General features: G+C 28.6%; 1 protein-coding gene across 1 annotated transcript; it reads right to left on the minus strand.

The window, feature by feature from the left end:
- Positions 1-257: 257 nt before the first annotated feature.
- On the minus strand, positions 258-614 carry LOC139847303 (uncharacterized). The gene has a single exon (XM_071836977.1). The coding sequence runs from the start codon at positions 612-614 to the stop codon at positions 258-260; it is 357 nt and encodes a 118-aa protein (XP_071693078.1).
- Positions 615-14,470: the final 13,856 nt, after the last annotated feature.

Consider the following 14,470-nt stretch of genomic DNA (forward strand, 5'->3'; position numbering starts at 1 on the left):
AAAATACAAGGATAAAGCATTGGTAGCAAATTACAACAAAGAAACATAGCATACCGTTAATTCATAAGCATGTAGAGCAAACAATCATATAACATAATTAAATCCCCCTGGACCCCAACAACGCTAAAAATTACAGACTAGATAAGCAGTAATAATCCAATAAAAACATATACGGAGTACCATTGTTTCAATCAATATACTAAAGCTAAAATTTAACTGCGTGCGAGTCCTTGATTGAGGCAATCGTCGTCTCAACTTCACCCGGCTTGTTCTTTTTCATTCTCGACTAGATCGAATGATAACTTTTTCACAAGCCACTTCATACCAACTTTACTTTCCTCATCATCGTCAACTAATCCAACACACCGTCTTCTTCGCTTGCTTGCAATTGGTGCAGGAGGTGGTGACGGACTCCGACCTTGAAGACGATTACGATGAAAAGATAAAGCGCCCATTGGCCAATGAGCATGAGCTTCTTCTGCCCACGACATCAACGGGTCAAGTACTGGAAGGGGTGTGTCAGCCCGATCTGAATTGTATATGATGTTGGTGTAAATTCGGGGTCTTGGGAGACTGCCACCGTTAAACTTCCCTGGGCTTTCTGATACCACCATTGTCGACGTTATCTGATTCTTATGAAAAAAGAAACGAATTGTAGGGGTTTAGACTTTAAAGGGAGAAATTAAGATAATAAAGTGATACGGAGTAATAAGGGTTCGTGTGTAAGGGTTCGTATATATAGTACATAGAGTTTCCATATATGAAAACGTAAGGAGTTGTCTAAATAAACGTTTTATTTGCAAAAAAGTAGGTAGCAAGAATTTGTTATCAATTGCAAGTTCTACAAGTTCTATTCCCTTAATTAACATATTAGCCGTTAAAGCAATATTATTGTTTATCAAAGAGTTAATTATACTATTGGTTCCTGTGGTTTATCCAAAATTATACCGATAATTCCTGTAACACCTTTAACTTACAAAACTCTAATAAATCGTATAAAAATACCTTATAAGGCAAAATGGCGTTAATCTTATTCAAAGTCAAACCAAAGTCAAAGCTAAAGAAAACGGACGTTAAACCAAAATGACTAAAGCTTTACAAAATTCCAAGGCAAAGGTGCTAAGTCCACTTCAAATCTACACTCTTCTCTCGATCCCAAAGCCCACTGAATACCTGTCGTATAAGAAAGAAAACGGAATACGACTGAGCCAAAGCCCAGTGAACGGATATAACAAACGCAAGAGTATAGTATGACATGCAAATACATTATACAAAAAGAACTTATTTTCGATATAACTTATTCTCAAAGCAAACTTATTTTGACAGAAAAGTACGATTTAGTATAGATATACAATACAAAATGTGTAAAACTTATATTAACACAAGCTTATTTCAAAGTAGACTTGCTCAATTACAAATACATGGTTTAATAAATATATACGAATGATATAGGTTCGTGAATCCGAGGACAACCCTGCATTGTTCAATGTCGTCATATGTATTTTTACTACAAAATACATTAAGTGAGTTTCATTACTCCCTTTTTATATATATTTTTGGGACTGAGAATACATGCGCTGATTTTACTAATGTTTTACGAAATAGACACAAGTGATCATAAACTACATTCTATGGCTGGATTATGAATATTGAATATCACCCCTTTTTAGCTTGGTAAACTAATAATTAGGAAACGGGTATGGCCCCTAATTGACGCGAATCCTAAAGATATATCTTTGGACCTCGACAAGTCCCATCCGGGGTACGGATGCTTTAGTACTTCGAGATTATTATTATTATACAGATGAGAGGTTCTGTTTGGGGAGATTCTATGCATTAAAGTTAAGTCGGTTATCAAGCGTTCACCATATAAATGAATTTTAATTCGCGGGTTACACGTGTCATTATGTACTCGGGTTACGTGTACAATTAAATATCTAAAATCTTGTGGTCTATTAAAATGATGGAAATGATTATTGATGATAAACTAATGAACTCACCAACCTTTTGGTTGACACTATAAAGCATGTTTATTCTCAGGTATGAAAGAAATCTTTCGCTGTGCATTTGCTCATTTTAGAGATATTAATTGGAGTCATTCATGACATATTTCAAAAGACGTTGCATTCGAGTCGTTGAGTTAATCGGGATTATTATTAAGTCAATTATAGTTGGATATATTATGAAATGGTATGCATATCGTCAACTTTCGATGTAAAGAAAGTTTGTCTTTTAAAAACGAATGTAATGTTTGTAAAATGTATCCTATAGAGTTCAAATACCTCGCGATGTAACCAAATGTAATGTATTCGTCCAGATGGATTAGGACGGGTCGTTATATATTTATTGTTAAACAAACTTAGAATTAGTTAATAATTATAGTAAACTTAAGATTAAATGTAATTATTACTTATGAATTATTTCTTATCTCAAAATATTTGTCTTTAATATTATTAAAGTTATAGTATTAATTTTGAGAGGTATTACAATCCCTATCTTTTTAAAATTATATAGATTGTCCCCGTGGTTTTTAAAACGTATGGCGCTAGTCCCTGCAACTAACTTCTGTTAAAATATTCCATTACATCTATAATAAGAAGGGGTATCATTGACTTTTCGATATTTTTTCCTTCTTCTACAACTTAACCTATTTTTTTTTTTTTTTTTGTGGTCTACCAAAGAAACAAGAGAGTAGTAGTAGTAGCAATGAGGTGGGGCCGAATACCAAATTGAAGTTACCAATAGCCATTCGATCTGCAATGTCTTCAAATGCTGCTGCTAATAATCTTCCCTCTTTGAGAGATAGAAACTCCTCTCAAGTGTCGACTAATTCAACTGGTAATAAGGAACCCGAGAATGCAGCAGATCCAAACAGTCCACGTCATCTGTAGAGACCCGTCCTAATCCATAAGGACGAATACAATAACATATGGTTACATCGCGAGGTATTTGACCTCTATATGATAAATTTTACAAACATTGCATTCATTTTTAAAAGACAAACTTTCATTACATCGAAAGTTGACAGTCATGCATACCATTCCATAACATCCAAACTATAAATGACCTAATCTGTCATTTACTTAGTAATAATCTTTATTGAACTCAATGACTTGAATGCAACGTCTTTTGAAATATTCCATGAATGACTCCAAGTAATATCTCTAAAATGAGCAAAAGCACATCGAAAGATTTCTTTCAAACCTGAGAATAAACATGCTTAAAAGTGTCAACTAAAAGTTTGGTGAGTTCATTAGTTTATCATCAATATTCATTTCCATCATTTTATAGACCACAAGATTTTCATTTTCATTTCTCATAAATATACATCTCATACATAGAGAAAAAATCATTCATATGGTGAACACCTGGTAATCGACCTTAACAAGATGCATATAGAATATCCCCATCATTCCGGGACTCCCTTCGGACATGATAAATTCGAAGTACTAAAGCATCCAGTACTTTGGATGGGGCTCATTGGGCCCGATAGATCTATCTTTAGGATTCGCGTCAATTAGGGGCCAGTTCCCTAATTCTTAGATTACCAGACTAAAAGGGGCATATTCGACTTCGATCATTCAACCATAGAATGTAGTTTCGATTACTTGTGTCTATTTCGTAAAACATTTATAAAAGAGCATGTATTCTCAGTCCCAAAAATATATATTGCAAAAGCATTTAAAAAGGGAGTAATGAAACTCACAATACTGTATTTCGTAGTAATTATGCATATGACGGCAATGAACAAGTGCAAGGTTGGCCTCGGATTCACGAACCTATATTAAGTATATATATATTTGTATGTTGGTCAATATTTGTCTAACAATTTAGGTCAAGTCATAGTGTATCACAATCCTAATGCTCGAGATCCGTCATGCAAAAGTTAACAAAAGTCATCTAATCCAAAAATGACTTCCAAAATCTATATATGTTTATTATATAACTTAAATGTAGTCGTTTTATATATTTACATATATTTATCAGATTTTATTAGAGTAAATAATACAAGTCATTTATTAATAAATAAAAATTTATATTAAAATTTATATATGATAGAAATATACTTTTATATATCTTAAGTAGTAAAATTTATAAAGTTCACTCAATATCAGAAAATATAGCGGTATGTATTATTAATGTAATTATATCACGTGTGGTAAAATATCTTTGTATCACAATTTCATTTGATAAAATAATATTGATAATAATAATAATAATTAAAAGTTGTATTATTTTGTAATAATAATTATTATTCTACTACTAATAATAACAATATTTATATTTACTCATGATGATATTAATTATGATAAAATGATAATTCTAATCATGATAATTTTAATAATAATGATACTTTTTAATTTTAACAGTAATAATAATAATATTTTATAAAAATAATAATTCTATTCAAAATGATAATTTTTAATAATAATAATACTAAAATAATAATAATGATATTTTATAATAGCAATGATATTTCTATTAAAAATGATAATTTTAGTAAAAATGATAGTTTTAATATTAATAAAACTTTTAATAATAATAATAATGATAAAAATAATGAAAACGATATTTTTATCTAAATTGATATCTTACAATATTTCAATTTCATCATGATACTTATACTCATTATTTCTTAATCGATTTGTTTAATAGCTTTTAGTCCTCTTTTATATCGCATTCATAATAATGATAATATTAGTAGTCATAATAATTAGATAATACTAATATTAATAAATATTATAATAATATTAATGATAATACTAATAACTATTTTAATGATGATAATAACAATAATAATAATAATAATAATTGTTATATTTCAGTAGGCTTATAACTACCTTTAGTGGCCTGGTTCAATATATTCAAATTGAAAGAACCAATAAAAGAGAGATGTGTTGTAGAAGATATAGGAGAGAAAGAGGTTGAAGAGAGGTGTGATGTATTTAATGTATATGTGTGTTTTTGTAACTTACATTATGCACATATATATAGTACAAATTTTACTATCCATATTTGACTAATTACCATCCATATTTAACTACTAAATTTACAACACTCCCCCTTGGATGGTAATTTTTTTTAAAGAGCAATTAATACTGTCTCGTTAAAAACCTTGCTAAAGAAAACCCAGTGGGATAAAACTTTAGCTAAGGGAAAAAGAGTGCAGCATAGAGTTGACTCCCCCTCAAGTAGACAACGCTGAGTCGTCACATCTTTTGAACTTGCCTCATGCTAATATTGTGAACGTATGTTTTGAAAACAGCGATTGACAGTGCTTTGGTATAAAGATCAGCAGAGTTGTTGATTGAACGTATCTCATTTTAATCTGGTTGTCTTTTACGAGATCTTGAGTATATGAGAAGAATCTGAGGTTTTCATCTGAAACTGTATCATCTAAATCTTTTATGTACAAGTTTGACCCTTGTGATTTGTCTACAGTCTCCTTCATGGTTTGCTCAAACTGTTGTTTCAATTCCTATTCCCTTTCATTCTTTTTCTGAACCTTACCAATATACCATTCTTTTCCATCAAACTTATGACCGTTAAGACCGTTTATAGCTTTAGCGCCTCGTCAGCATTTATGTTTTGTTCTGTCATTTTCGATACTCTTCTTTCATTTGTACTATGTAAGCTGTATTATCTTCATAGATAGTTGTTGGGCTTTTATAGCGTTCTAGTCCACAAGAATCAATAATGATTTGTATTATTGATCTTAACTAAAATCATTCCCGAGTAGCTTCATGTAATGCAATCACTTCGGCATGATTTGATGATGTTGCAACAAGTGTTTGTTTTGAGAACGTCATGATATTGCGGTGCCTCCATTTAGGAATACATATTCAGTTTGAGATTTAACTTTATGTAGATCAGATAAATAATCTGCATCTGTATAACCAAACAAATCTTGTTTCGAGTTGTTAGAATAAAATAATTATAAATCAGTAGTTCCCCGAAGGTATCAAACTATTTGTTTGATCCCATTCCAATGTCTTTTGGTAGGGGCTGAGCTGAACCTTGTCAACAAATTAACTGCAAAGAAATGTCAGATCTTGTATAATTTGTAAGATACATAAGAGCCCCAATTGCACTAAAATATGAAACTTCTGAACCAAGAAGATCTTCATGATCTTCTAGAGGATGAAATGGATTAGTATCAATATTAAGATCTAACAACCATATGAGTACTTAATGGTTTTTGTCTTGTCCATATTAAAATATTTTAAAATCTTTTCGGTATAAGTTGTTTGATATATAAGTAAGTCATTAGTTATATGCTCAATATGTAAATCAACGTAATACTTGTTTTTTTTTATTTTAAAATATTTCTTTAGAAGTTGAATGGCTTCATAGATTTGTTTATTTAAGATAATTGATATAAACAGCTATGATCACATATCCGAACATTGTTTTTATAAAACACACGTGCAAATAAGTTTATATGTATACCCTTTTCTTATCAAGTAGTAATTTAATCGATTATACCACATACGTCCCGATTGTATAAACCCATTTAGAAATCTTTGTGATTTAATGGAATATATTCCCTTGGGTTTTGCATTAAATGCTTATGATACCTTAACCCTTCAGGTATATTCATATATATATCACTATTAAGTGATCCATACAGATAAGTAGTAACAACATCCATGAGATGTATTTAAATAACTACCAGGTTGATTAAGTATCTAATAAGTAATTATATTCATTATAGGAGGATAAGTTTTTCTCCTAATTCATTTCTGGTCTTTGTGGGAAATCTTGAGTTACAAGTCTAGTTTTGCCTTGTAACTTCATGTGCACATTTCTTTTCGGATAAAAATTCATTTGTATCCCATTGTTTCACATCTTTAAAAGTGATAACGATTGATCCAAAAACTTTTCTTTTATTGAGCGATTCTAATTCAGCTCGTATTGCTCCTTTCCGTTGAGTTCAATCACGACTATTTTGATATTCAATGACAGATTTTGGTTCCAGATCATCATCTTTATTCATGATGTCATTGTAACATTATATGAAAATATCTCATCAAGATTTTTCATTTCATTTCAGTTTCATAATATTGCATAATTTATTGCAATTTATGTATTTACATTTATCAATATCCTCTGCAGAAGGAGTATTGATTTGTGGTTCTTGTTGAACACTTTCTTTTACCTCATTATCAGCTGATTTTCTTTTTCGAGGATTTTTATCTTTGGAACCAATTGGTCTCCCACGTTTCTGCCGTAGCAAAGACTCATGAGTGACATTATTGCCAGCTTTTGTAATTTCAATTCTAGCTGAAGCATTTACTGCTGGTATATATGATTTAGTCACTTATTTTTTTTATCTTTAAATGCATAAAGTAATTAATTTGCAAGTTCTTGCATATGCATTATATTTGAACTTTCTTTTCGCATTCTTTTGTGCGATGATCAATATTCCTTAATTGATGTTCACACCATGAAACATCATTTTATTTATATTTCATTTCTCCCCCTAATATAGGGAAAAATGTTTCATTAAAGTGACAATCGACAAAACTTGCTGTAAAAATATCACCCGTCATAGGTTTAATATATCTTATGATTGAAGATGTTTCATATCTAACATATATTTCAATCCTTCTTTGAGGAACCATTTGTTGTGGTTGTTCAATTAAAAATACACTGCACAACCAAATGTTCTAAGATGGAAAATATTTGGTCTCCACCAAAATTAAGTTGGTAATGGAGAATATTTATAACTTGCACTTGATTTAATGCGAATTAATGTCACATCATGTAAATTTACATGTCCCCATATAAATATTGAGAGTTTTGTACTCATTTCTAATTGTCTAGTTATTAGCTGTAAGCGTTTATCTATTGATTCAGCTAAACCAATTTTGTGTATGCACATGAGCAACTGGATGTTCAACAACAATCCTTGTAGACATATAATAATCATTAAAAGCTTGAGATGTTAACTCACCAGCATTATCAAGTCTCATCCTTTTAATTATGTAATCAGAATAATGTGTTCTTAATTTAATAATTTGTGCAAGAAACTTTGCAAATGCCATATTATGGCTTGATAACACACAAACATGAGACCATGCGTTAGATGCGTCTATTAGAAAAATGGTCCACATGATGGATGAATTGGTCCATATATATACCCTTGAATTCTTTCAAGAAACATTGGTGATTATTTCTCAATGTGCTTTTCATTAATCGCCATATGTGATTTTCATTAATCACCATATGTGTTTTTCGTTAATCACTATATGTGCTTTTCATTAATCACTATATGTGCTTTTCATTAATCACCATATGTGATTTTCATTAATCACCATATGTGCTTTTCATCATATATCATTTTCACCATATGCGCTTTTAATCATATGTGCTACGCTTTTCGTTATATGCACTTTTCATTATATGCGCTTTTAATTATATGCGATGCGCTTTTCATCATATGCGCTTTTTATCATATGCGCTTTTAATCATATGCGCTGCGCTTTTCATCATATGCACTTTTTATCATATGCGCTTTTAATCCTATGCGCTTTTCGGTGCTACATAGATATTTCTCATTTTCGATTATCATTGACTGATAATCATATCCATTATGATATATATCAGAGAAACTTAACAAATTTCTCTTTGATTTGGGAGAAAACAAGACATTGTTTACCAAAAAATTCGTACCATTTGGTAATATGAAATTTTGCCTTTTTCGTTTCTTATATCAAGTTTGCAAGAGCTGATATAGTATTTATAATTTCTTCATTTGATTTAAATCAATGAAATATTTCTTAGATTTGATCATAGTGTGTATGTTACTACTATCTGCAATACATAGGTCTTTACCATTTAATTGATGTTGTATTTCTGCAGGATTCATACTAAAACTTCAAATAAGATAAGCAAATAATGAGTTATATTTCAGCAAGATAATCAAATTATATTACCTGCAAACAAGTTATAATCTGAAGTACATAAAAGATAACACTTAATAAAACATATGCGTTATGGTCTAAAACCATTTATTTATGAGTGATACATAAAAAAACTAGGCATCTTAGAAAATTCAAACCATTCAAGTCTCAAGGTAGCTCGGGGTTAATTTAATCAAGATTTGTCAACAGATTCACTCTCGTTTTCTTTTCTTTTGGGACTTATTTGTAGAGCTAAACAAGATGTTCATGTATTCAAGAAATACTAGACTGATGATCCACGTTACCAGATTATTAATAAGAATCTCCGAAATTCTTATAAGAGCGTTTACTAATATCTTTAATTTTATTCTTTCATGGATCACCGTTATTATTATTTTTTATATTTTTTTTTGATAATTAATATCGTATCTATCTTTGAGTATTTTCCATAATACACTTGGATTTTCGATCATATAATATGTAGATTCTAAGGACTCGTCAATATGTTTGCTAAGAAAAATACTTACTATTGCTTTCTCTTGTTCGGAATAATTGTTATTTTCATTCAGGGTTTCTAAAATACCGTTTGATTCGAGATATTTTTCTACATTCATAACCCATGTTAAGTAGTTGTTCCCACTTGTTCTAAATGAGCAAATTTAAGTCTTTTCAAATTCGACATTTTCTATTATCAAAAAGATGAATAACATAAATCATAATCATAATCAACTTCTATTCATAGACAAATAATAAAATGAAATTAGAATCATTTTAAATTCATAAGTAGCAAACAACAGAATAATGGTATGATTACAAATAATAAAACCACAAGGGCAGGATAGAATATAGGTTCACCCGGTGATATATTAGCAACAATGATGATAGTTAATATGACCAATACAATAGGAAAAATCATCCTTGTGTGAATCATTTTTACAAAAACTTTTTGAGAGTAGTAATCTGAAAAATGAAGATTGATTTGTGAAAATGTGAAAACGGAGATGTTTATTTTATATTTGAAAAATATAGTTGTTGTAACGTCGTCAGTTGACGTTAACAACCGTTATGTATATATGACCGTTGTAACGTCGTTAGTTGACGTTAACGAATAAAGTCACTATATCAAAACGCGTATGAGTAATATAAAGGACAAGATTTTTTTTTCTTATTTTAACTTTTAAGATTTACTTTTAATAAAAATACAAACTACTTTTCTTATTTTAACTTTTAAGATTTACTTTTAATAAAAATACAAACTACTTTTTCTTATTTTAACTTTTAAGATTTATTTTTAATAAAAATACAAACTACTTTTCTTATTTTAACTTTTAAGATTTACTTTTAATAAAAATACAAACTACTTTTCTTATTTTAACTTTTAAGATTTACTTTTAATAAAAATACAAACTACTTTTTCTTATTTTAACTTTTAAGATTTACTTTTAATAAAAATACAAACTACTTTTTCTTATTTTAACTTTTAAGATTTACTTTTAATAAAAATACAAACTACTTTTTCTTATTTTAACTTTTAAGATTTACTTTTAATAAAAATACAAACTATTTTTTCTTATTTTAACTTTTAAGATTTACTTTTAATAAAAATACAAACTATTTTTTCTTATTTTAACTTTTAAGATTTACTTTTAAGAATAAACATTAGTATGCATGAAATAAATAATGATTAATTGCATAAGTAATCATAAATGTTAGATAACATATAAAGACCCCATCGTATTCGTATTGATCGTAATTAATCTCGACCCATGGTACCGTGTTGTCAAATGACGTGTTGCGTACATAAAGTACCGTGTTGTCAAATGACGTGTTGCGTACAATCATGAGGTCTTATTAACATAAATATAAATGTTAGTGAAGTTAATAAGAGTTAGATTACAGAAAATATAATTCAGGCGGTATAACCGACCATATATAACTTAAATAACATAAATATAAATGTTAGTGAAGTTAATGAAAGTTAGATTACAGAAATATAATTCAGGCGGTATAACCGACCATATATAACTTAAATAACATAAATATAAATGTTAGTGAAGTTAATAAAAGTTAGATTACAGAAATATAATTCAGGTGGTATAACCGACCATATATAACTTAAATAACTTAAATATAAATGTTAGTGAAGTTAATAAAAGTTAGATTACAGAAATATAATTCAGGCGGTATAACCGACCATATATAACTTAAATAACATAAATATAAATGTTAGTGAAGTTAATAAAAGTTAGATAATTTCTTATCTTGATTAGTGACGTGTGCTTGCTTAGATAAACCTTGATTATACGGAGCACTTCGTGCTGATAACGTGTTATATTTCAGTAGGCTTATAACTACCTTTAGTGGCCTGGTTCAATATATTCAAATTGAAAGAACCAATAAAAGAGAGATATGTTGTAGAAGATATAGGAGAGAAAGAGGTTGAAGAGAGGTGTGATGTATTTAATGTATATGTGTGTTTTTGTAACTTACATTATGCACATATATATAGTACAAATTTTACTATCCATATTTGACTAATTACCATCCATATTTAACTACTAAATTTACAACAATAATAATAATAATAATAATAATAATAATAATAATAATAGTAATAATAATAATAATGATAATGTTAATAATAATCTTAATGATAATAATGGTAGTAATACTAATAACAATGACAATTTTTAATAATAATACTTATAACGATAATGATATTAATAATAATTATTATTATTAGATAATAATAATAACGATGATAATAACGTCGATAATAATAATAATAACTATTTTAACAATATTACTTAAAAATATAGATAATTCAATTGACTATTTATTTTAATTCGTTCATCGAACCCATAAGCTTTCTAAATGAAAAGTTATTAATTTTTCGCCAACTTTCCAACGACATGCACATCATATACTTTATCCCAGTAGCATATGTATTAAATTCATGATTCATCATAAACTATCTAACGACAATATTAAGCGTACAAGCATGCATAATCCTATATACTCGAGCACTAGTCAGGGATACACTATTAATATATAAAAGATAAGTTATGAATGCTCACGTATCAATATTGTGATTCAATATTGCAGGAAAAGTACGTAGACACGACGGAGATGATAAACACTAGATTTACCTCACGAGCATACCCCCGAATCATACCCATAACCTCCATAGCTATAACCCATGTTTTCCTTAGCTCTATCCTGCTCAAAAAACCCATTTAAAATAACACGCGCATACCCTCGTCGTAGTATTTTATGTATAACTAATACTAATAATACCAATATTAATACCACTAATAATAATAATAATAATAATAATAATAATAATAATAATAATAATGATAATAATAATATATATTCATATATTTATCGAGAGAGAGTGATAGATGATTAGAAACTGGAACCGAAATCGATCATTTATACAACTTTCAGCTAACCACCTACCCATGCGATCGCATGGCTATTGTGAGGGGAATCCATGCGATCGCATGGCCCCTAGTCACAACTCATATTTGCTTAACTTCTTGTGCCGACGGTTTTGATTTAATATTTTATATATAATATATTTAATTTATATAATTAATTATATATTATATTAAATTTACGTGTATAGTTAACTTATAATTTTAGCTCCAATGACTCGTACGTTGTCACGCGACTTATGTCCCGATTCTGGTTTCTCGAACGCATTTTCGTACGCTTAGAAAAATGGTACTTTATGTTTCGTGTAATGTACCTTTATACATAACAAGACTTAAATCAATGAAAAACTATCCCACTCAAAGTGTAACTTATTCATTTGAATGTTTTGGTCATTTGCTTCCATAAATCGACATCTCATTATATATACATATGCATATATATATATAATAGTATTATTTTAAATAAAACGTTTTATAAATAAAATTAATATTAAATCTTATTACGTTGTAAAATATATATATATATATATATATATATATATATATATATATATATACTTTCATTTCGAAATATAAATTCGAAATATTTATTTAATAATATAATATATAATTTTTCAAAACTAAATTTATTTCAAAGACCATTATATAATTTAAAACCATTTAAATATTTAACAATGGTTTTGTCACATAACGTTTACATAATAGAAATTATTATATCATATAACGTTTTCATTTTAAAACTTAACTAAGTATAGTTCATTTATGTACTAGCGTTTATTTTAACTTCGCACTAGTTATCCTATCTACATATTAATCGAATCACTTAAGCGAGTGTTACTATCGTTTACTTAACTAATTTAATATACATAAACACGTTTTAAATACACGATGCAAGTTATGTATATATATAGTTCTAACAATTAACATTTCGACTTATTGTATATATTCAAATTCATTCTTTAAAAGGTTTCACCTATATCATAAACGTTTTCAATAATATGAAAACTAAATAATTATCTTATCAAAGACACGAGGAAATCATTGCATTGAAAGTTAGGCAGAAATCTCTACTAACCTTTGTCCAGTTATTGTTAATTGACGTATTTGTTCTTACTTGTAATTCACTTTACCATTTTTCGAATATTGTTAAAATGGAAAGATTTTCTCAAATCAACGTGGACCTCACAACAGAGACTCGTAATCCTATCACAATGTATCTGATAATTCAGTCATTTGATATTATCTTTTAATTTCGTCGATAGATATATTAAACATATATTGAAACAAATACGTTCATGTAAAGTATTATACATCCAATACTTTGTTAACGTTTTCAAGTCATATAATAATTTCATAACTTATTTTCATATCAACCAAACCGTTAAATGTTTTATTAATATTTCTCAATTTAATAATCACACATATGTATATATTCATACATATCTATTTACACATAATTATTCGTGAATCATTGAGAGCAGTCGAAGGGTAAATGAATACATGACCACAGTTCTAAGTTTTTGAGATTTCAACATTACAGACTTTGCTTATCGTGTCAAAAACATTAAATCATATAAAGATTAAGTTTAAATTTGATCAAAAATTTCCGGGTTGTCACATCATCTAGCTAGATAAATGACAGATGAAAAGGAAAATCATGGACTGTAAAATTAGGTGGAGTACTAGATCTATTTTATTGGCTTCATTTGTATGCATAAACTTGTTTTGCATTTCGACTGAAAATCATGAATCCTAGAGTTGAACCATAAGATAGGGAATTAATTCATGACGTGCTTGTTGACAATTAACAGTAACCTCCAATCCAACCCTTTCTTGATTGCAGTATATTTGGGTCAAATGTTTAAACCAAGTTGATTGTGTACGTTCAACTTTACTTTGAGCATGTGTAAAATGTAAATCTTCTTAACCTGTTTGCTTTTATGTTCGTGCTTATTGACCAGATTTTCTAATTGTTAAAACTACAATACTTTCTAAATGTAATTATGAATTTTAACTATGATGTCAAATAATGGTAAAATAAATTTGTTATATTCACGTTTAATGGTAGAAAAAATTATGTAGGTGGTCCCAGTGCTTTACCCTAATTTTTTCGCATAGTCCCTA

The sequence above is a fragment of the Rutidosis leptorrhynchoides genome, chromosome 5, assembly GCF_046630445.1.
Source record: "Rutidosis leptorrhynchoides isolate AG116_Rl617_1_P2 chromosome 5, CSIRO_AGI_Rlap_v1, whole genome shotgun sequence".
NCBI lineage: Eukaryota > Viridiplantae > Streptophyta > Magnoliopsida > Asterales > Asteraceae > Rutidosis > Rutidosis leptorrhynchoides.

Bases quoted from the DNA above. Each gene is read 5' to 3' on its own strand.
- LOC139847303 (XM_071836977.1), bottom strand. From the start codon at position 614: ATGGTGGTATCAGAAAGCCCAGGGAAGTTTAACGGTGGCAGTCTCCCA.